This window comes from Cydia splendana, chromosome 5 (assembly GCF_910591565.1).
Source record: "Cydia splendana chromosome 5, ilCydSple1.2, whole genome shotgun sequence".
NCBI lineage: Eukaryota > Metazoa > Arthropoda > Insecta > Lepidoptera > Tortricidae > Cydia > Cydia splendana.
Window position 1 is genome coordinate 5,097,080 of NC_085964.1, and position 22,158 is coordinate 5,119,237.

Below are 22,158 nucleotides of genomic sequence, written 5' to 3' on the forward strand. Positions count from 1 at the left end.
ACAGTCAAGATATTAAATATTGTAACTTTTTTTTTTAGAAGCCAAAGGCTTAAGTGTTAAGTTAGGTATAGGCAAAAAAGTTAAGTTAGGTATGCCAGCGTGATAAATACCTATCACAATATTTATTCTACTGTTCCTTTAAAGAAGACGGTTGTTAAAAATGATTTTTTTTCTTCTAGTATCCACAACACAAGCCTTAATGAGCTTTCTGTGGGACTAGGTCGATCTGTGTAAAATTGACCTATAATATTTATTTATTTATAAACATGAATTTGATATTAGAAATTGAATTTATATAAGTATTGTGAATATCTGTAGAGTTGTAGTTCAGTACTACTGTGCAGTCAGCTGCTGAAGTAGCTAATCGGGCAAGGGTTTCACAATGATTTATTCACAACTTTATTGTTAGGAGAATAAGAGCGTTTGCAGATTAAATTAAAAAACTTTACCCGCTTAAGTAGATACTTCTCATGCTGACTATACTTTATGTTTGGTATAAAGTTGAAGTAAATGTGTAATATGAATTAATAGTATTTAGCTTATATAATTATCGTCTAATTGCTCATTAAATGGTGCTATGTGTTATTTATAATTGTAATTGCAATGTTTGTAATTTAAATATAGTTAATTGATCATTAGTGATACAACGGTGATAGACATTAATGATGTTATTATATATGTTAATTATTTTAATCGCGCACGAGACTGTGCGTAATGATATTGTAAATATTTTTTGATAAAATGTACATTCGGATTAAAAAATATTTTTACAATCGAAATAAAACAAACATTATATTAGATCATTTTTTAATTTTTTAAACCTCTCTTCCATGTTTTTTACAATTTGGTATTTGTGGTCACCACAATATTGGTCTTCTATGTATCAAATGATAAAATAATTCTCAATAAAAATTCTAGCGACACCGGTAATGACTATTTACAATAAGCAATTTAAATCATAGGTACATACGTAGGTATTTCACTAGTAACAGACACACATACAATTTCTAGAAATTTTCCACTATCTCCAATCAAACAAAGAATAAAGAAAATATATCTTGGCGGTCTCTCCCTACAGCTTTCAGAACCGCTGGTTCAAGCCAAAGATCTTTGCATATTATACTTTGGACTTCATGTATTTTATTTCGTTTTTTAACTTGTGTTGCTCTTAAACTTATTCTGTTCCTTACACTTAATTAAAATAATTTAATTAGTCTATGGTCTCAGGTGGTTTCTACCGATGACGTCAGCCGGCAGTTTGCAGTCCTTCCACGGCACAGAGCGGATCGTGAACGGACCGTCTCCAATTAATGTTACTGAAAATATCAGGCATGTTAATTTGTTATTGATTAGATTGACTGCGACTGGGGACTGGGCTGGTCATGTATAACCACGGAGTGGGTGCCCCACGAGTCAAACCGGGGATCGGGTAGACCTCGTCGGCGATGCCGATGGCGGGATAACTTGAACTCCTTTTTAAGAGACTGGCCAGACGTAGCTCAAAACCGGGACGAAGAGGGGGGGATGGAGGAAGATGGGGGAGGCCTTTGCCCAGCAGTGGGACACAATAGGCTCGCAATATATAATAAAATAATAGACTTAAATGCTATTTTAGAAACGAATTGACATGTTCCTTGCCAATTTAAAAGGCAAGATCTGCTATCGTACAGCAAGTTTTTAGGTATTCATTAGGGATGGCCTGACAGTGCTATAGCTTCGCGTCTCGCAGCTTTTTACCAGTCTCAGAGTGGCTCAGAGTAGAAACATTGCTACTCTTCTTCAATATTTTGTTAACGTTGGACATACGAACTTCAGAAGCCGTAGCCAAGTTGGCAATCGTCGATAAACGAACCGACAAAAACTAATTCTGGGAATGTATGGGACCCTGGGTTAAGTTAAGATTGTCTGCACCTCCAATTGCTTAAGCCGGCGGTCGGCAACCTACGGCCCGCGGGCCGCAAGCGGCTCGTGAAACTGTCACTTGCGGCCTGCGAGCCTCTCTGGCTATGTAATATTGAGAAACGACAATGTCTGATAAAGTCATAAATATTAACAAAGTGCGGCCCGCGTCAACTTACTCATCGTTAACTACGCTACTAAAACTACGCAAAAAAAGGTTGCCGACTATTATTTAAACGAACGGCAAATGTAGGTAATACTTAGGTACATAAGAAGGCAGCTGTATTGATCGAGTTACCTAGTTTACGTTATTTAATACTTACAGGTCATTTTAGCAGCTAACGTGATATTGTTTTTTCCATCATCGTACTTCAGTGGCCAGTTGTCATCGACAGAAGCAACGAACAACGTCGTCTGTGACTCTTGAATGTCTAGAGTTAGGCTGGCGCCGAGGTACTTTAGACCTGGAAGACAGAAATATAATATCTAATTATAACTTTAGAAATTGTCTCTCATTGTCTATGAGTAGGTATATCAAAGCCCAATTAACGCCACTTGCACCATCCCACTAACCCGGGGTCCGGGGTTAACCGATTAAACCGTTAACCCAGTATCAAATTGTACTGATAACCATGGTAACTCTAGGTTTAACCGGTTAATCCCGGGTTAGTGGGATGGTGCAAGTCGCCCTTAATGGTAAGCTACGTGCATAATTACATTGATGCATTTGATATGTCTAACGGGTAAGCAGATCTGATGTTCTTATCTTCTTATACTTCTAATAATTATAAGTGAATGGGTATAATCTTAGCTAAAGACCCTTCCAGATTATGAGGTACATATGTTAAATATTACCTCTTATCCTCAATCTTGTGGAATCAGGTGGCAACTGAGGCTTGTCGATGACCAGCCTATCGAGGTGTATGCTGACGCCGCCGAACCCAAACGCGAGCGCCTGCAGAAACCCGCCCATGCCCGTGAAGAAATTCGTTGCGCCGATATTGGGACGCCGGTTTTCGCTCCATACCTGGAAGATACGAAAAAAGGTAAGCTCATATTATCGACGAAGAAAGGCATTCTTGAAGTTTCTCGCCGCTTCAATTCTGATAGTTAATTACATGAAGTTTTGCTACCGAATATTTTTTTCGAAATCTATTAAGCTACTTTGTCTTAGGAAATTTTGCCTGTAACTTACGACTGACTAGCGTAAGCCTCGTAAAGTTTCGTTGAAAAATTTATCAAAGCCGTTTCTAATCAATTTCAGTTAAGTAATTTTCATTCATTTTATACGGCTCTCTCACATACTTACCTCATCTTGACAGCGTCGTGATTGGTATGTATTTTGAAACCCACTATACAGAGTGGCTTGATTCAACAAACGTACCTTGAAAGGCTCCCTCACGTAATCTTCATAGCTCTAGTTGAACATGGTCGCAGCCTTCCATACGTCCCCTTGTCGCAGAAGTAGTGCATGCATCCACAGACTTCATCTAATCTGACGCTTCGCTAACCTTAAAGGGTTCCCGCACGTAATCTTCATAGCTCTTGTTGAACATGGTCGCAGCCTTCCGTACGTCCCCTTGTCGCAGAAGCCCTATCGCGTGCATGCTCCACGTCATTGCCGGTCCACTTTCTCGCGTCATCGATTCGTAGTACGAAAGGTCGTTTGCTCGTGTTGTTCTGAAAGGAGATTCGGTTTAAACTGTGCTACCAGGTTAAAGCAGGTTCTTTTCGCCTCAGTTAAATTTGGGAAATATGGCCTTTCTTGAATGAAATTTTGAAATCCGTCTGGTCTGGATCAAAGTCAGTTGTTGGAAAAAAGTCTCGGAGAAAGCTCTCAAAAGCATTTGCCAGCTGTTCTTAAGAGGAAACACACACACAACAGCGTGTCAATCAATACGTACGTACTTCAAATATGAAGTACTATCTGACAAATTATGTTATATACCCTTACCTGTTCATGGGATATTGTAGTGGAAATCCCAGCAGCACAGCGTCTGCCTGTTTAATACTTTCTCCTCTTTTATAGCCCTCGTATTGCGGATGGTAGTCATGCTCTGGATCGTAGGGCAGAGCCAGACTCCAAGCGATGTCTGCCCACTTTTCTGCATGGTCTGTGATGAAGTAAGACTTGCAGAGACAAGAAACATATCTGGAAAGAGTGAGGTGAAGTTGCTCTTATCGACTTTACAAAAACCATGTACTAGTACTATCATATTCTCAGCTTTCTAGCAACAACTGCAAGGGAATCTAATATAGCGCCAAGAAAATGAGAGTTGTGAAATGTTATTCATTTTACCATAATTATGTACTTACTGAGCTAAATAAAGTGAGTAACCAGCAACGACATTAGTGAAAACTGAGTTTCTAACATCAGCGTGGTCTTCATCTGGCCCCATCACATCTGTAAAACGATTTTAAGGATTAATCCACAAACCACCTTGGTATTGAAGGACACTTATTACCTACGAGAGTGACTAATGGCCTTACTTGAAATATCGAAGAGCCCGGTGGTAAAGTTGATCACAGCCCGAGATGCCCAAAAGTCGGCGATGCGGGTCACGATGTCGCATCCGCCATGCTGAAAAATAAAAATTTATCTAATTTCTTCTGAGCATCTTGTCAGTGAAAACTCACGGCTATTTTGGTTTTAGTAGATTACCTATAGCAGCAGTATTTATCTTTATTTAAATCTTGCTCAGCTCAAGTCTCCTGCAATGACCTGGCTACCATTGGAGGAAACTCAGTCAAGTCACAGCTAGGCCAAGCACTAAAATTCAGCAGAAGGTAATGTAATAAAAACAAGACACACCTTCAACCAATGCTCGTCCCGTGTGACGGCGAGGTACTGTCGCGCTGCAAAAGCGATGCACCCCGACACATGCTGCTCAAACTCTGCCACTGCGGGGCAGCATGGCTGCGTCACTTCGCTGCCCGTGTACGCACTCTCCCATGGGTATCTGGAAAAAATATCAGTTTTGGGCTATTTAACCATCAGTTTTTAGTTACCTAGGTATCACTCTTGAACATGATGCTAGCTACAATTAAATAGTAGTTATAGGCATCATGTTGTTATTATGTTATACTCAAATGGTATTAAACTAGCAAAAAGCAGAGCTTTGTAAGGGCTCGCGGAGGTTTTCTACCTTAACGTACCGAACCGGTTGCTGTCCGGTACGCCTGTCTGTTACAGCTTTTACTTTGTCCTTTAAAAACGTGTCCAGACGACAAAATCAAATTGCCAATATCATCCACACGTAATATACAATTTCATAAGTGCATTACATCCTACACGGTCGCCCAGTACTTTTTGTAAGGAGCCCAACTGGCTTTCCTACATAATGTTGGGTCAGCGAGCCAATATTCTTGAATTTATTTTTGCGTCCACTCCACACAATTGATCGAAAAACTATCCCGTCTGGACACCTACTGGCGGTAATCACGCTGCTCCGCACATAAACTAACACACACAGTTCCACTAGGTACAGCCAGGGTCCAGCATCAGCTCTATCTTGGGTACTGCTCTTCCAAGTTCTCATTAAGACGTGTCAGATGACCAAAACAGCGTGTGCCTATGTTGCACCAAACCTGAGTTCCACTAGGTACAGCCAGGGTTTAGCATCAGCTCTATCTTGGGTACTAATCTCCTAAGTGCTCATCAAGACGAGTCGGATGGCCAAAACAGCGTGTGCCTATGTTGCAACAAACCTGAGTTCCACTAGGTACTGCCAGGGTTCAGCATGAGTTCTATCTTGGGTACTGTTCTCCCAAGTGCTCATCATGACGAGTCGGATGTCCAAAATAGCGTGTGTCTATGTTGCATCAAACCTGATCGAGTTCCACTAGGTTCAGCCAGGGTTCAGCATCAGCTCTATCTTGGGTACTACTTTCCTAAGTTCTCATCAAGACAAGTTGCATGACCAAAACAGCGTGTGCCTATGTTGTATAAAACCCGAGCTCCATTAGGCACTGTCAGGGTTCAGCATCAGCTATCTTGGGTACCTACTGAAAGTACTGATCTACCCAGTGATCATCATGACGAGTCGGATATCCAAAACAGCGTGTGTCTATGTATGTTGCATCAAACCCGAGCTCCACTAAGTACTGCCAGGGTTCGGCATCGGCTCTATCTTGGGTACTACTCTCCTAAGTGCTCATCAAGATGAGTCGGATGACCAAACCATAATGTGCCTTTGTCACACCAAACCTGAATTCCAATAGGTACTGCCAGGGTACTGGGTCATTTTGCTGAACTGCACGCCGACGTTTCGATTGGCGTGCAGTTCCCATACAAGTTGCAGTCGGGTTGTAGACGTTGTAGTCCGTCTGTATCGGCCCTAAGTCACTGAAGTTTGTATTAATTATGCTTATCGTTATTTATAATTTTATCAGTTCCAAGCAATAGTAACACTAAAGGCGCCATTCATTAATTACGTAAGACAATTTTTGCCAGCTTTTGACCCCCTCCCTCCCCTATGTAAGAAATAATAAGAATAGGCTGACCCCGTCCAGCTAACTCTGCACCGTGTTTGATAGCATAGAGTGTGGCAGTATTATTTTAAACGTCATAATTTCATAGAAATTTAAAAAAAATATCGCATCTTTGTGACCTTACTTAAGAACTATGAAAACCCCCTCCCACCCCCTTGTAAGAAAAAATAAGATATGTTCGACCCCCTCCACCCCAAAATCGTCTTACGTAATAAATGGATGGCGCCAAAACTGTATCTCGAACTAAAAATTACCCGATTTAAGTTTGCTAACACAACATGACTGATCATCACATCGTCAGCGTCACAAAACATCCCATACAACCATTTCCAGTCGCCGTTACGACGCGGTGTTGACACATCTTGTGTCGACACCGTCTGTTTCGGTCACAATTCCAGTCGCAGAGTCGTCGCCGTGTCGACACAGTTACCAGAAATGGGGAAGGGTCGACACATGACACAAAGTGACATAAAGTGTGGTCGCCGTGTGCACACATTGTTTCGGGTTTGCGACTACTTTATGCCAAAATCATTCGTTCATTCGTTCATTTTGTTCCTGTCAAATGGAAACTGTCAGATGGAAAAATACTTAAATAAAAATAGGTGACATTAATACGCCATCTCTAAAACGGATTACAAGACGTAATTATATATTGTTTGCATTTATATTACAATAGGACTTAAATTATTATGGGGAATTAAACTGCTCGAGTGATTTGATAAACTAAGTGTAATATAATCAACGCGCCACCACATTGTTTTAGTTTAGCCGGAAATGAAATTGTTTACTTCTCAGTGCCTGTGTTCATAACTATATTATTTGAAGCATTTTTAGTACTTCGATGCGTATACTATACTTAAATAACAGAAATAACGCTTTAAATACTACGAAACTTGTTAATTATGATGTATAAATATGGTTTAAGGCTGAGAAATATTGCAGTCACAAAGTAGTTGCAATGTTTCGACTTTGTGTCGACTCTGTGTTGACACATGACACGCGCTGTCAAAAGTAATAACAAAGTTACTGGTATGTTACTGGATTTGCAAAATGGCTCCTTGTGTTGATTTGTTTTCAGATATTCTCAAAGTGTAAAAATGCCGTGGTCAGAGATGGGCATTAATCGATTAACTGTTTATTCGACTAATTAATGGAATAAAAAAAGTTAATTCTCAAATTTTAATCGCGATTAGTTTAGTCGACCTAACATAGATTGAAATTGAATTAATCTGAATATTAATCGAATAAATTATCGATTAAATCTCGATTGAAAGTTGACAGGGGGCCATTTTTGTACGTAAAAATAATAGAAATGTCTTGCATGCAGATGGTAGCAAAACACTTTGTCATAAAAGTCGAGATGGGTGTCGATATATAGGTTTTAGGGACTGCCGATTTCGAAAATAATTACCATTTTGGTATCCGAAATGGCGGCCATGCACTGTGTCATAAAAGTCGTCATGGATGTCGTTTTATACGTTTTAGGGGGCCCCAATTTTGAAAATGATGACCATTTTGGAATCCAAAATGGCGGCCATGCACTATGCCATAAAAGTCGTCATGGGTGTCGTTTTATAGGTTTTAGGGGGCGCAGATTTCGAAAATGATGACCATTTTGGATTCCAAGATGGCGGCCATGCACTATGTCATAAAAGTCGTCATGGATGTCGTTTTATAGGTTTTAGGGGGCCCCGATTTAGAAAATAATGACCATTTTGAAATCCAAAATGGCGGCCATGCACTATGTCATAAAAGTCGTCATGGGTGTCGTTTTATAGGTTTTGGGGGGCGCAGATTTAGAAAATGATAACCATTTTGGATTCCAAAATGGCGGCCATGCACTATGTCATAAAAGTCGTCATGGGTGTCGTTTTATAGGTTTTAGGGGGCGCAGATTTCGAAAATGACGACCATTTTGGATTCCAAGATGGCGGCCATGCACTATGTCATAAAAGTCGTCATGTATGTCGTTTTATAGGTTTTAGGGGGCCGCGCTTTCGAAAATGATGACCATTTTGGAATCCAAAATGGCGGCCATGCACTATGTCATAAAAGTCGTCATGGGTGTCGTTTTATAGGTTTTGGGGGGCGCAGATTTCGAAAATGATAACATTTTCAATTTAAAAATGGCGGCAATGCACTATGTCATAAAAGTCGTCATGGATATCGTTTTATAGGTTTTAGGGGGCGCAGATTTCGAAAATGATGACTATTTTGGATTCCAAGATGCACTATGTAATAAAAGTCGTCATGGATGTCGTTTTATAGATTTTAGGGTGCGCAGATTTCGAAAATGATAACATTTTCAATTTCAAAATGGCGGCAATGCACTATGTCATAAAAGTCGTCATGGATATCGTTTTATAGGTTTTAGGGGGCGCAGATTTCGAAAATGATGACTATTTTGGATTCCACTTTTATGACAAAATACGTAGCCGCCATCTTGGATTATAAAATGATCATCGTTTTCGAATTCTGCACTCCCTAAAACCTATAAATCGACATCCGTGACGACGCAAGTTATCTTTATTTTCAGATCTAACAAATTGCTACAGAATACAAAGGACAAAAAAGAAGCGAGGAGGTAATGAAACAAGCAAAAATACAGATGATTCCTCGACGCAATTGGGTGATTCTTAAATTGTGTCCAGATTTTTTTTGTCATAAAAGTTTTTATTTTTCACATATTACTCTCACAAGTTCCGTGACATTTCGATCTTGTAATTTTTTAAGTAAATGTTTTTGTTTATCTATGAGGATCTCACTAGAATAGTATAATCAAGGTATGTTTATATTTGATGAATGAAATAGTAACGCAAAAAAAAAATATATTTGTGTCTTATATTCCTGCCGAAGACTTTTATTTTACCTTTTCCTTCTACACAAGTTTGGCCAAGTAATAAGAATTTAGGGCTCTCAATTTTATTTTGACTTCTACAACAGTAAAGCTACGAGGCCATGTTTGGTATCGTTTTCGTATAAATTCGCAGTACCAAATTTAGTTAAGGTATCACATTGACACCATTCCGAAGTAAAAACATATAAACTTATTAAAATACTTTCTTTTAAACTCCTCTTCACGCTTAAACTGCTGAACAGTTTTAATTTAAATTTGGTACACATATATTTTGAGTCCCGAGACAGGATATAATAAGTTATCACAAAAATCATCCTTTAAAGGTGTGAAATGAGGTGTAGGGGGGAATTCAGAATTGACTTCTTGAAGTTAATACTGTTTAAGTTTAGGTTTGAAGTCATGTTTTTTCATCATTTTTAACTAAATCAAAGATGTAGACCATCCCAAATTTCATATAAATCGGTTCAGCGGTTATTGATTTCCCGTACAAATTTCCACGCCACTTTTCACACCTTCAAAAGATGATTTTGGTTATAAGATCTATCCTATGTCCTGTTCCGGGACGCAAACTATTTCTATACCAAATTTCAACGAAATCGGTTCAGCGGTTAAGCGTCAAGAAGAGTTTCAAAAAAACCGGCCAAGTGCGAGTCGGACTCGCGTATTAAGGGTTCCGTACATTAAGTCCGACTCGCGTTTGACTGCACATTTCTAATAGGTTTTCCTGTCATCTATAGGTAAAGAACTATTTTGTGTATTCAGACGGACATACATACAGACGCACGAGTGATCCTATAAGGGTTCCGTTTTTTCCTTTTGAGGTACGGAACCCTAAAAAGATTTATTTTTATTTTGTGGAATCGTGTCAATGTGATATCTTAAATGGATTCAGCACCCCAGATTTATACGAAAACGATACCAAACACGGCCTAGCACCTTCACTGATATAGATATATCAAGATAAAATTGAGAGCCCTAAATAAACTTTCAAGAGCGGATATCTCAAAAACTATTCAACATATCGAAAAAATTGACTGAATAAACTTGTAACAAATTAAATTAACTTTCATTTTGTATAAGTGGCCATGTCGCTGAGATGCATAGTTTCCGAGATATAATCTAAAAACGGGAAAATGGGACCTTCAAAGCCCCCTCTCTCTCCCCCGCTCAAGGGCTACGGCCGGGGACTTTTGATATGTTCACCTCCTAACTTGTCAAACCGAGTTACGGAGTCAAAAATTGTGTTCCGAGCATTTCCCTCTACAACTTTTGGAGCATTCGTTGCCTGACCTAAGTAGCTTATTGAATTTCTTTAAAAACTTTTCTGTAAAAGGTTGACGGGTGTTGGGTGTTTATATGGTTTCGGTCGATTATTATCATTTGCATTGCTCATGATGACTTACTAGAATTACGAGCACACGAGACACTAATAGTAGTTTGACAAACCTTGGTTTTCAAGAGGTATTTTATATTGACATTTGCTGTCACAAATTTGCTGTCAGATTTAGTCGCAAACCGCACGCAAAGTGCACACAAATGTGTCGACACCTTGTTACGGAAAAGTGTAGACACGGCGACGACACTTTGTTTCGAAACAATTCTAGACACATTGTGTGGACTCTGTTACGACACATCTGACATTTAGTTACCACTTTGTGATTCTGCGACTGGAATGGTTATATGGGATACGAGTAAATTGACCTCCGCAGTAAATATACAGCAAGATTGATTGTTCTAGTAGGTATTCACAAAAAATTAATTGCTAAAATGGGAATCAAACCAAGTGAAGCGAGGTGGGTTGAATCCAAAATTGTACCCACTTTGGTATTCATCGTTGTTAATGGCGTAAGCGCCATCGACATTATTGAACTTGAAAACACCACATAGGTATCGTATTGTCTGAATACCCACAACACAAGCCTTCTTAAGTAGTCAATTTGTATAAGAATGTCCAATATTTATTTATTTATTTAGATATTACTAACGCCATCTGTTAGAGAAAGAAATAATTAACATTAGCACGAATGTTAATTCATCATTTTGCCAACAGATGGCGCTACTAGTAATACAAAGTGTTATTACTTTATTTTATTTTTTTAGGTTTATTAAATGATATTTTTATGTTTGATAACACATCTAGACATGAATTTAAATTACTATGTTAAATTTCAAACCTAACAGTGCAGTAGTTTTTCCGTAAAGTGTACCACAAGAATGCATAGTTCGTCGATTAGTGATAGGGCTCGCTTCGCTCGCCCTAATAAAACACAAGTGTCCACATTTGCATTTGATTGCACCATAACACTTTTCGTTACATTTAGGAAGCTTTTTTGACGATTTTTCATCCAATCCAGGTCCGATGGTAGAAAGATTACCTATGGCTGTTTTCAAACTAATACCTAAGTAGCTAAAATTTACTTAAGCATTTTTGCAGCCTTTTAGACGAAGGCTTTGCTGGAAAGATATTGGATACCTGTAACCCTTATGGCCAGTTTCATGTGCGAGGCGCTCGGCGACGGGAGCCGTGTCCAGCCGGTACTGCAGCAGCAGGTTCGCATATCGTGGGTACAGGAGCAGGATGGTCGGGAACATCCACGTTTCCGTGTCCCAGAAGTTGTGGCCTGTAATTTAATATGAACCATGAAATATATCGTTGAAATTATATTTAATAAATTTTATGAAACGTTCTAGGTTTTAGCTGACTTGATTATCATTTTGCCAAATTTCTTCCCCGAGAGCAAGACGGGAGGATATTTGCCGCCGTTATGATAACGACTTGGGAGAAAACGTTTACTTTATGACACCTTATCCTGTAATTATCATGCGATAATTGTGTCCATCGTATCACCTCTACGAACTAAACGAGTGGGTACTCTAACTATCGAGTGTTTGCCGAAGAATTATAAATATGTATTTAACTTATAATTAATTAAACTTAACTTTACAGTTTCACAGGTTCTGCTTTACCTTCATAGTCTTCAAATGTGCCGCCTCGAGAAAGGCCAGTGGGGCTGAGACCGAAAAACCGATCCTGAGGGTGGCTGGTGGACTCGGAAGGCAGCGCGCTCAGGAAATAGTACCAAATGCCGCTTACTATCTTCGACTGAAAAAAGTGAAAAGTAAGAAAATTAATATATTTGAAAGGTATAGGTAAAGTACTTTTAAGCAAAACGTTTCGTCAAAATCTTTTTATTTTTCAAAGTCAATTTAGAATACAAAAAACCTACCCCATCTTACGTATACCTACAGTCTAAGCCCTGGAAGCCTCGGTTCCCCCGCACCCCGGCACTAGATGACAGGGCACAATACATCGTAACACAACTTACCAACTGCAAGTTGCCCTCAATATCCATGCCCGCTTGTGCGTACAGCGCGTGCCACGCATCCACGTGCCTCTGGTACAGCGCCTTGGTGTCTTCCTGTAATACTATGCAGACTTTACTATTTGAGCTCTCTTTAATAACCATAGAAGTCTTTAATAACCATAGAACTTTCAAGTTCAAGCAATTTATTTTTGTACTAAACTTATTCCATCCATGGAACTCATTGATACTTTTGGGTATCCTTAACGTACATTCAAGTTTAAAAATATAATGGGGCATATTTTTGAGTAAGGTGTGTGCACCCATAGTCAAAAACGTCTAGAAGATGTGTGCACCATTACGCGAATTTTTTTGTTATCTGCATGACTGACCTGAATGCTCAAAAACCAATAGAAACAAAAGGAAACCATTTACACCAACCTTTAAGTAGCTCTTCTCTAGCGACAGTCCTGTTCTTATCCACAGTCATCGCAAACGTAAACACCTTGGACCCGTGCTGAGGAACAACCAAATGATCCGGCACTGACGTCCAATACACGCACACATTCACAGGCAGAGGCTGATACTCAAGGTCCTCTGATTCCCTGGTCTTCCCACAGCTAGACTTGATTGTTCGTCCGTGGAATACCTCGGGAACGGGGGGTTCGAAATTGATGTCATCACTGGTTTCGGAGCCTGGCATTAGTTTCACGGCAATCCATATGTCGCGATGTGTCAGGTTTGGATCTGAAAGAAGCGCCTGGTGAAATACAATAGCATGTGTCTTTTAGGTACCATTATTACTCTATACTGAGAAGGCGTTTCGTTGGCCGGCGCATAATCATTGATTCTTTAGAGCGGCTCAAATCATAGCGCCAAGAGCACTTATGAGTTGTTATGGCCTAATGGCATACACGGTTACACGGCCAACATAACCTTCATCCTTAAAATAATGAAGTCAGATTGCTAGTCAGCCGAAGCCGACACAATGTAGTTGATGAAAATTGTTGTTACTCACCGGCATAGGTCTTAGACGTAACTTCGATCTGATTAACAATGGCTCTAGTATAGAACCTATGCGCGAATATCCTCTGCGTTACCACGGACCGGTCCCTGTCAACTCTCACAGTAAACACGCCGTCTCTCGTGTTCAAACTATACACAGGGGCGAATGGTCGGTGAGTCAGCGTCGAGTTGAGTCGCACGTTCGCCCAAGCGGGGATCCGGGCTCTGTGGCTCTCGCCTTTGTGGCCATTGTAGAGGCCGTTGAGGTAGACGGTGTCGGAGAATATGTTGGTGGCTATGTGCCCGTTGCCGATGGAGGGCATGAAGCGGCCTTCTGATGGGAGGCTGTAAATAAATGAACGTGGTTTTACGATGATAAATGCAGCCGGATAACTTACTAGAATACGACTTGGACCAAGACAGGTTGCTTAAAATAAGTATTGTATTGTCGTTACCTTTTATTGTATTGTCCACAGAATAGGCCTTTTCTCAACTAGGTATGTTTGACCCTATTACAGGTTGCAAGATACTTTTGGCGTTGACTGTAACATGTTACTGTAAACTGTAATTCTACCCAACTGTAACATACTTACTGCCGTATTCGAACTTCAAGATATTCACAAGAGACGACACGTACTAGATCCATTCTAGATACGTTATAGTTTAGATATCAACTAGTTCTCTTTTGCAGCGCAATTCGGGCAACCAATGTCACTTTTACGTCAGATAGAGTAAGATATCTATTAGATGTGAATTGGATCTTTAAGTCATAATCCTGTGGAAATCGTTCAAGAGTATCTGCAGAATCGCGCAAATGTCAAATTTGACAGGTTAGATCTTAAACATATCGTTATCGTATCTTGGTGATGTCTAAAAGATATCTAATAGATGTCTATTTCAAAATCCGAATCGGGCCGTTACCTTCGATGTTACTGTAAACGGTAATTCTACCCATTAAGAATATTCTTAGAAGACATTATAAAATATAACTATAAATTAAATGTAGGTATTATTGACTATACAATTACGTGCATAGCTTAGTTAGCTACTATGCGAATCAAATACAGTTATTAGACCTAAGATTTGCGAAAGCTGCAGTTTACAGTAGAAAGCCGGAACGGTATGGGCGTTTGCCACGATTTTATTTAAAGGCGCCGCAAATAAAAATAAGTTTTTTTTTTAATCTGCAATACGTAATAAATGTGTGTGAAATATAAGTAATTAAACGGGACGACCCGGCAGATAAGCCCGAAAAAACTCTTTGTATTAATGTTATTATATTCATAATCCTGCACTTTTAGGTTAAACCGTCTAAACGCGCATAGTCCGATAAGACTACGCGTCCGATATACATATGTAGGTATATTTACAAAAAGCGATACTTATGTTTTTTTACACCTATGTAAAACAATTATAATGTAGCAGAGATCATTCTGATCTTGAACATATCTCTACTATGTATGTAAATGTAAAACTATAAGAGTGGTAGATACATTGTAGGTACTATCCGCTGTAATAAATAATATAATTTAAGCAATAATTTAGTTCATGTATAATATTATACAAAGCTCAAGTTATCATTTATGATATTCTTTCGATTTGTTTTATTTGTCAAATCTGGCAGTTAAAACAATTGATGACGGGGCGTCCCCAATACGTATAACTATGATAGGTAGTGTGTCGATATCAAGTTAGATATCACCTTGTCGGTAAATAAAATGTGACCCGCGGGAAGATGTAACTACGACTTGTACCTACTTATTGTTCTTGTTTACATTCTAATAAAAAATATTTGCAAAGCGAATTATCATGTAAAGTACAATTAATACTTATAACCAACGTCTTTTAGACGCAAAAGGTATCTTATTGTAAAAGCCCGAAAATTTTGCCTAAAGCATTAAGTATAGAATCATCCTTAAACATATAAATATGCGCATGACTGGATCTTCAAATAATAAAATAAAAACCGGCCAAGTGCGAGTCAGGCTCGCGTTTCTAGGGCTCTGTACATAAATGAAATGAAATGAAATGAAAATCTTTATTTCAGGCAACTAATGGCCCATACATAAATACCTTAAAACTAGCATACATATTATATAAAAATATATTTTATAACTAAACTTTAAAAAACTAAACACTACATATCACACAAAATAACATCATAAGTCCGACTCACGCTTGACTGCACATTTCTAATAGGTTTACTGCCATCTATAGGTAAAGAACTATTATGTGTATTTTTTTCAAAATTTTAGACCCAGTAGTTTCGGAGATAAAGGGGGGGGGGGGGGGGAATGGGAGAATTTCAACTTAATTGGTCCAGTAGTTTCCGAGAAAATAGGCTGTGACAGACGGACGGACAGACAGACAGACGCACGAGTGATCCTATAAGGGTTCCGTTTTTTCCTTTTGAGGTACGGAACCCTAAAAAGTAGTGCCTATCTATTTAATGAGCATATACATATTTTGGTTGGGAAGAAGGTCATAGGGCAAAAGCTATTTGGTATATGTACATCGCTCAGACACAGTCAGAAAGGAAGAGCTTCACTCCTGCTCTACCGACTTTCTGTAAGTATAGGTAGAGTAGATATGTGCACAAACGCCAGAGTTAAAGCGCTTGTAGAATCTTACCTGACAGACAGTCTTCGCCACATTGACTTCAAGTACTTTAAGTCTGTAGATTAGATTAGCCTCCCAGAACGTTTGAATGGTCATTTGGTGACTTGTAATAGCCTCACCTGTATTTGATGTCTGAGGGCCTACCGGTTCGACGTATTCTCTCTCTGTTGTACTTGTAAGTTCGTACGTAAGTGTGACAGGGAAGCAACACATCGAACGTGGTTCGCGGTAGGCCCTCTGAGCTACAAGTAGGGTTTCTGCTCGAGAATTCTCGAGGCGAGAAATCTCGAGAAATTTGTCTTTCGGCGAGGCGGGAAAAAAATACTCAATGCCTCGAGAACTCGAGAAATAAATGTCTTGTCATAAATAAAAAGAAAACACGCGTATAACACTTGATGTGTCTATAGTGTATTTTTTGGGTAGTTCAATAAATGTAAACAACGTTTTTTTTTACATTTTCCGGTAAGTACTTCAAACATTTATTAGTTAACCAATTAAATAAAAAACTGCCTTGATCCGTCGCCTATCGTCCTGGCTTCAGCTGATTTTCATGTTTTGAAACTTTTGAACTACTATTGTGTGTAAATAATTCGTCTCGTTTTAGGTTCATAACTATACTTCGTTTTTTTTTAACATTAGAAAAAAGGTAAACAATCTTAGTGTCTTTTTATTGAAAAACGCTATTAAAAAAATCGTTTATGTAAATGATCGTATATGATTAATAATTGTTACATATTTGCCGTGACATATTATTCATAGGTTTTTCAATAAAAAGAGACGTCAAGCGAACTGCTTATCTTATATATAATGCTAAAAAAACTAATTATGGGACCATTTAATAACAAATATTACAAAACTAGATACCTTTTGATAAATCTAATCATCTCTATATAAGTATTATCCTATTAGCAAAATAGCTCAATTTTGCCAGCTTCATTGTTAAGTTGAGTAAGTATTAAAATTACGTAGTAAAACTTCTGTAAGTTTGTCACATCGAGTTAAATTAATTGCCTAATAAAATACTATATTGCGGTTTGTATACATTTTGTTAAATAAAAATATCTAATGAAATATACTAAAGCATATCACATCGCTGCGCCGGCGCGCATGCCTGCACCTATAGTTTTTCTTGTTTGTTGTTGAATTTTTGATCATTTGTAGTAACAATAAAATTACCATTTGTTTGATTTTTGATCTAACCTACGACTCCTATGAGTCTAACTTGCAATAAAGCAAAAAAAAAACAGTGTTTTTTTAAACTTTCATAATTTCTCGAGATACTCGAGAAACTCGAGAAATCGTGGTCGAGAATTCCCGTGCCTCGAGAAATAAAAAAGGTCGAGAAACCAGAAACTCTAGCCACAAGAGTTAGACTAATCTAGGTTATTGCGGAAGTCTAGATGGGATCCTCCCATGTTATAAAAGTTTTCTGATGGAGATAAATGCGTCTAATACCTACTATAAACAGAGTAGAACGACAGTAGATGATATAGTCTGCAGACAAAATTACCCATCAACTCTTACTATAATTCGGTCTGTAGCGTATAAGTTAAGCTTATAGATTGGGTTCCAAAGTACTTTTGAATCTTAACATTAAGTATGTGTAGAAACTCATAATTTTTTTGTACCTTTGTCTAATTTTTTCTTAACATTCTCAGTTTCGTAACGAAAATTAACCGTAAAAAAATGCAAATTTTTATAGCTAGCATTCGTAACGAAACTGAGAAAATTAAGAAAACATCATCAATCATCATCTTTTCTTTGCTTCATCTTCAAGATTATAAATAAACAAAACGTAGTTTCACGTAATAGGGTATTTTCCTACTAGTCAAATCAGTTACTTTTTAACAACTGTCAAAACGATTTGCTACTATGGAATTTATATGAAACATTAAAACATCGTGACGTCACGGTAAACTCACCTACTTTTTATATTTCTATCCGATTTATTAAATAGAACTTGTGTTTAAAAATAACTCCTATCTGTGTTTTTCTAATAATTATCTGGTGCTTTATTTCATGCATGGTGTAAAATAATTTATTTTAAATACAGTATAATACCCTATGCATGGTCTATAACATAACTGAATTTGAGAAAATATATTTACCATCATTTACAATTTCAGTGCTAACCCATAATCATACGTTATTCTTTAATATAATAGGGTCATCATCATCATCTCAGCCTATACACGTCCCACTGCTGGGCACAGGCCTCCTCTCATGCGCGAGAGGGCTTGGGCTATAGTCCCCACGCTAGCCCAATGCGGATTGGGGACTTCACATACACCTTTGAATTTCTTCGCAGATGTATGCAGGTTTCCTCACGATGTTTTCCTTCACCGAAAAGCTAGTGGTAAATATCAAATGATATTTCGTACATAAGTTTCGAAAAACTCATTGGTACGAGCCAGGATTTGAACCCGCGACCTCGGGATTGAAAGTCAGCCGTCATATCCACTCGGCCACCGCTGCTTCCTCTGCTAATAGGGTATTATAATGTATTTAAAATATAGTACATTGTGCAACATGGGGCGTTAGTTAAATATTGCAAACGAGAGTAAGTTAAATCGCGACGGCTTGCCGGAGCGATTTATAGACTCGAGTTTGCAATATTATTACGCCCCGAGTTACACACAATGTTTTTCATCACACTTGCGATACAAAAATTAAGTATAAAGACAAAAAAACTGTTAATTATGGCACTAGAAACTTCATAACTCCCTAGGGAGAACGCTTTTTCTATAACTCCCGCTAAACCTGCGTGCAATTCCACATTTACTGAGCGAGTGTGATGAAAAATTATTTTACACCATGCATGAAATAAAGCACCAGATAATTAGTAGAAAAACACAGATAGGAGTTATTTTTAAACGCAAGTTCTATTTAATAAATCGGATAGAAATATAAAAAGTAGGTGAGTTGACCGTGACGTCACGATGTAATGTTTCATATAAATTCCATAATTAGCAAATCGTTTTGACAGTTCTAAAAAAGTAACTGATTTGACTAGTAGGAAAATACCCTATTATGTGACTTATTGTGGAGTGGCATCCATATTACGATTTCCACCGGTTTGTCTATTTTCATTCAGCCATTGCTGATTCAAACAGTTTAGTATTGGCAACTAAAGGAATACAAAAATACAAATTAAATACGAATATTTTTTTGACGCGCCGCCATAATATCTACATAGCAATTTTAAACGAACTCGATGCAAACTCTAAATAGGTATAAAATGATACGATAAATAAATTCCAGCACGTGACTCACTTTGTCCATCATCATTATAGGTATTCATTATCTTTGCTCATTTTAATGTGTTTACAGCCATTTTGATTCTAATGTCACATTACTTTAAGTGGACGAAGAGATTCAAATGTTCTTAATTTGACAATATTTCTTATAGCAACATTAAAGTAACTTGAAATATTAAAAACCGGCCAAGTGCGAGTCGGACTCGCGCACGAAGGGTTCCGTACCATTTAGGTACGCAAAAACCGGCAAAAAAATTACGTTTATTGTATGGGAGCCCCGCTTAAAAATTTATTATATTTTGTTTTAAGTATTTGTTGTTATTTATTTAGAAATTTAATTCAGGCAGCAAGGCCCATATTACAAATACCTTACAGACTAACATACCTACATATGTATTTTATAAACTTAAAACTAAACACTATTTAGTCGACAAAACGGCGTAGCTCCGTTGCATCGGCTGTTCTTGTGTCGGATTCGGCAGTTTGCCCCGGAACCCCCGAAACACGACACCTTTCGGCCAGAAGTCGGCGCACTCGATGGTCTCCTGCAGCGGTCGCGGCACGCGCACCACAAAAGAGTTGAAGTGCACGTAGTAACAACATAGCGGCATAGTTATAGTGGCAATAGAAATACATCATCTGTGAAACTTCAATCGCCTAGCTATCACGGTTCATGAGATACAGCCTGGTGACAGACAGACATACGGACAGACGGACAGACAGGCAGACAGACGGACAGACGGACAGCGGAGTCTTAGGCCCCTCGCCCACGGCGACTTTTTGTAAACGCGCGACAGCATCGCTACTAACGCGCGTTAGTCGCATTTGCAACGCGCTACAGAAGCGATGCCAACGTGCTACAGCATCGCTACTAACACGCTACATCATCGCTACTAACGCGCTACAGCATCGCTACTAACGCGCGTTATTCGTATTTGCAACGCGCTACAGCATCGCGACTGTATCGATGCAAACGCGCGACCGTGTCGGACGACATACATAGCTTTACTGAATCGCGTTTGCATCGCGACAGAAGCGCGACGGTATCGCGTTAGTATCGAGACAGAAGCGCGACGGTATTACGTTTGCATCGCGACAGAAGCGCGACGGTATCGATGCAAACGCGCGACCGTGTCGGACGACATACATAGCTTTACTGAATCGCGTTTGCATCGCGACAGAAGCGCGACGGTATCGCGTTAGTATCGAGACAGAAGCGCGACGGTATTACGTTTGCATCGCGACAGAAGCGCGACGGTATCGCGTTTGCATCGCGACTGGATCGTGTAATGTGGGCGAGGGCACACAGCTAGCGACCGCATCGCGACTGTATCTATGCGAACGCGCGACAGCATCGCTACGAAAAGTCGCCGTGGGCGAGGGGCCTTAGTAATAGGGTCCCGTTTTTACCCTTTGGGTACGGAACCCTAAAAACAGATTGCCTGCTATTGAAATTTATAAAGAAAGATAAAACATTTGCCGCTCAAGTTTTTTTTAATAATATTAAACAGTCTTTCAACTTTATTGGATTTTGCAAACTGTAAAAAAACCCTAATGTGTAGGTATTTTAATTTAAATTCTTAAAATTACTTGGGCCTGTGGCCACTCCCACTCAGGTAAGACTAGGGTCAACCGCTGGTCAATTTGTAATTAATTACATGCAAACGGGAGTACCTATCTTCGCAACACTGTACCGTCTGTACCTAATACTAGCTACTGGTACGTCTTTTTACTAAGAAAGAAACGAAAACTTAATAATGGCTTACTAAGCTTTACTTTTATGATTTTTTATATTTTTTGAAACCATGGGTTAAAAGTTATAGAGAAGGGGCTTTTACTTTCTTTTCTGAGCGATTATTTCCAAAAATTATCCACCAAATCAAAAAATGCTCCTTTTATGTATTCATTTTATTAGACCTAATCGGACTACATCCCATACCATGGAATTAAAGCAAATAACGTAATTCATCCCCTTTATTTTTATTTCACAATTTTTTCGGCGTAATTGGTTTAAGCATAACAAATGAGCTAACCCGCGGACGGATAGACATAGACAGGGCGAGACTATAAGGCTTCCTAGTTATTGACTAGGTACCTATATTTATACCATTTTTAAAGAGTAATGACTATCGAATTAACGTACCTATGAGTAGAAAAAATATACGGGTCCTCACTAACATCCTCTGCTTCCTCCGGGCCATCTTCCGCCATACTAGAGCCGGCGCCTTTCGTGGTCAATACTACCACCACTACCGCCGCTAAAGCCAAAACGCCCAGCATCGCCGCCACCTGCTTGTTACGCGCCAAAAAGCTCCACATCCAAACGTAAAAAACGCCACAGATTAGAAAAAAAAAACACTTGAATTAGCGACAGTTTGTTTTTAAATTACTTTTTTAATTTATCCAGGCGATGGACCGCGGAGCGCTCTCGTGTGTCACCGGCCGAGAGCGCAGCGATATTATGCGACCTGTATGACATGACACACTTTGATTCTATTAAAAAGATAACATAGTGTATTTAACAGGGTCGTCACTTATAACGGAACTGACATTATCCTGCGGCAATGAGGATGTTTGTATTATTCAAATACCAAAAAACCGCCCAATCCATTACATTGAGAAAATAATAAATCTATCTTAAAACTTTTTAGCGTAACATAAATTATGTTTTAGATTTCAAAATAGATTTCAAGCATTTTTATTTAATTCGTGCTATATCGAAACGTCT

The 22,158-nt window shown here is 38.8% G+C and overlaps 1 protein-coding gene across 1 annotated transcript; it reads right to left on the reverse strand.

The window, feature by feature from the left end:
- Positions 1 to 820: 820 nt before the first annotated feature.
- Positions 821 to 21,871, reverse strand: LOC134790478 (protein-glucosylgalactosylhydroxylysine glucosidase). Its single transcript, XM_063761284.1, has 15 exons — positions 21,574 to 21,871; positions 13,568 to 13,899; positions 12,991 to 13,296; positions 12,574 to 12,674; positions 12,215 to 12,350; positions 11,721 to 11,868; positions 4,712 to 4,859; positions 4,390 to 4,480; positions 4,216 to 4,303; positions 3,854 to 4,051; positions 3,426 to 3,579; positions 3,284 to 3,298; positions 2,755 to 2,926; positions 2,223 to 2,363; positions 821 to 1,316 (listed from the first exon to the last, which is right to left on the reverse strand). Exons 1-15 carry the CDS (start codon positions 21,747 to 21,749, stop codon positions 1,216 to 1,218), a joined length of 2,307 nt encoding a protein of 768 aa, XP_063617354.1. The 5' UTR covers positions 21,750 to 21,871; the 3' UTR covers positions 821 to 1,215.
- Positions 21,872 to 22,158: the final 287 nt, after the last annotated feature.

Excerpts from the sequence above, each read along its gene's own strand:
- LOC134790478 (XM_063761284.1), bottom strand. The coding sequence starts at position 21,749 with ATGTGGAGCTTTTTGGCGCGTAACAAGCAGGTGGCGGCGATGCTGGGC. Across the intron at positions 12,351-12,573 it reads TTGAGGGCAACTTGCAGTTG|TCGAAGATAGTAAGCGGCAT; the intron begins GTAAGTTGTGTT and ends CACTTTTTTCAG. Across the intron at positions 3,580-3,853 it reads CTACAATATCCCATGAACAG|AACAACACGAGCAAACGACC; the intron begins GTAAGGGTATAT and ends ATCTCCTTTCAG.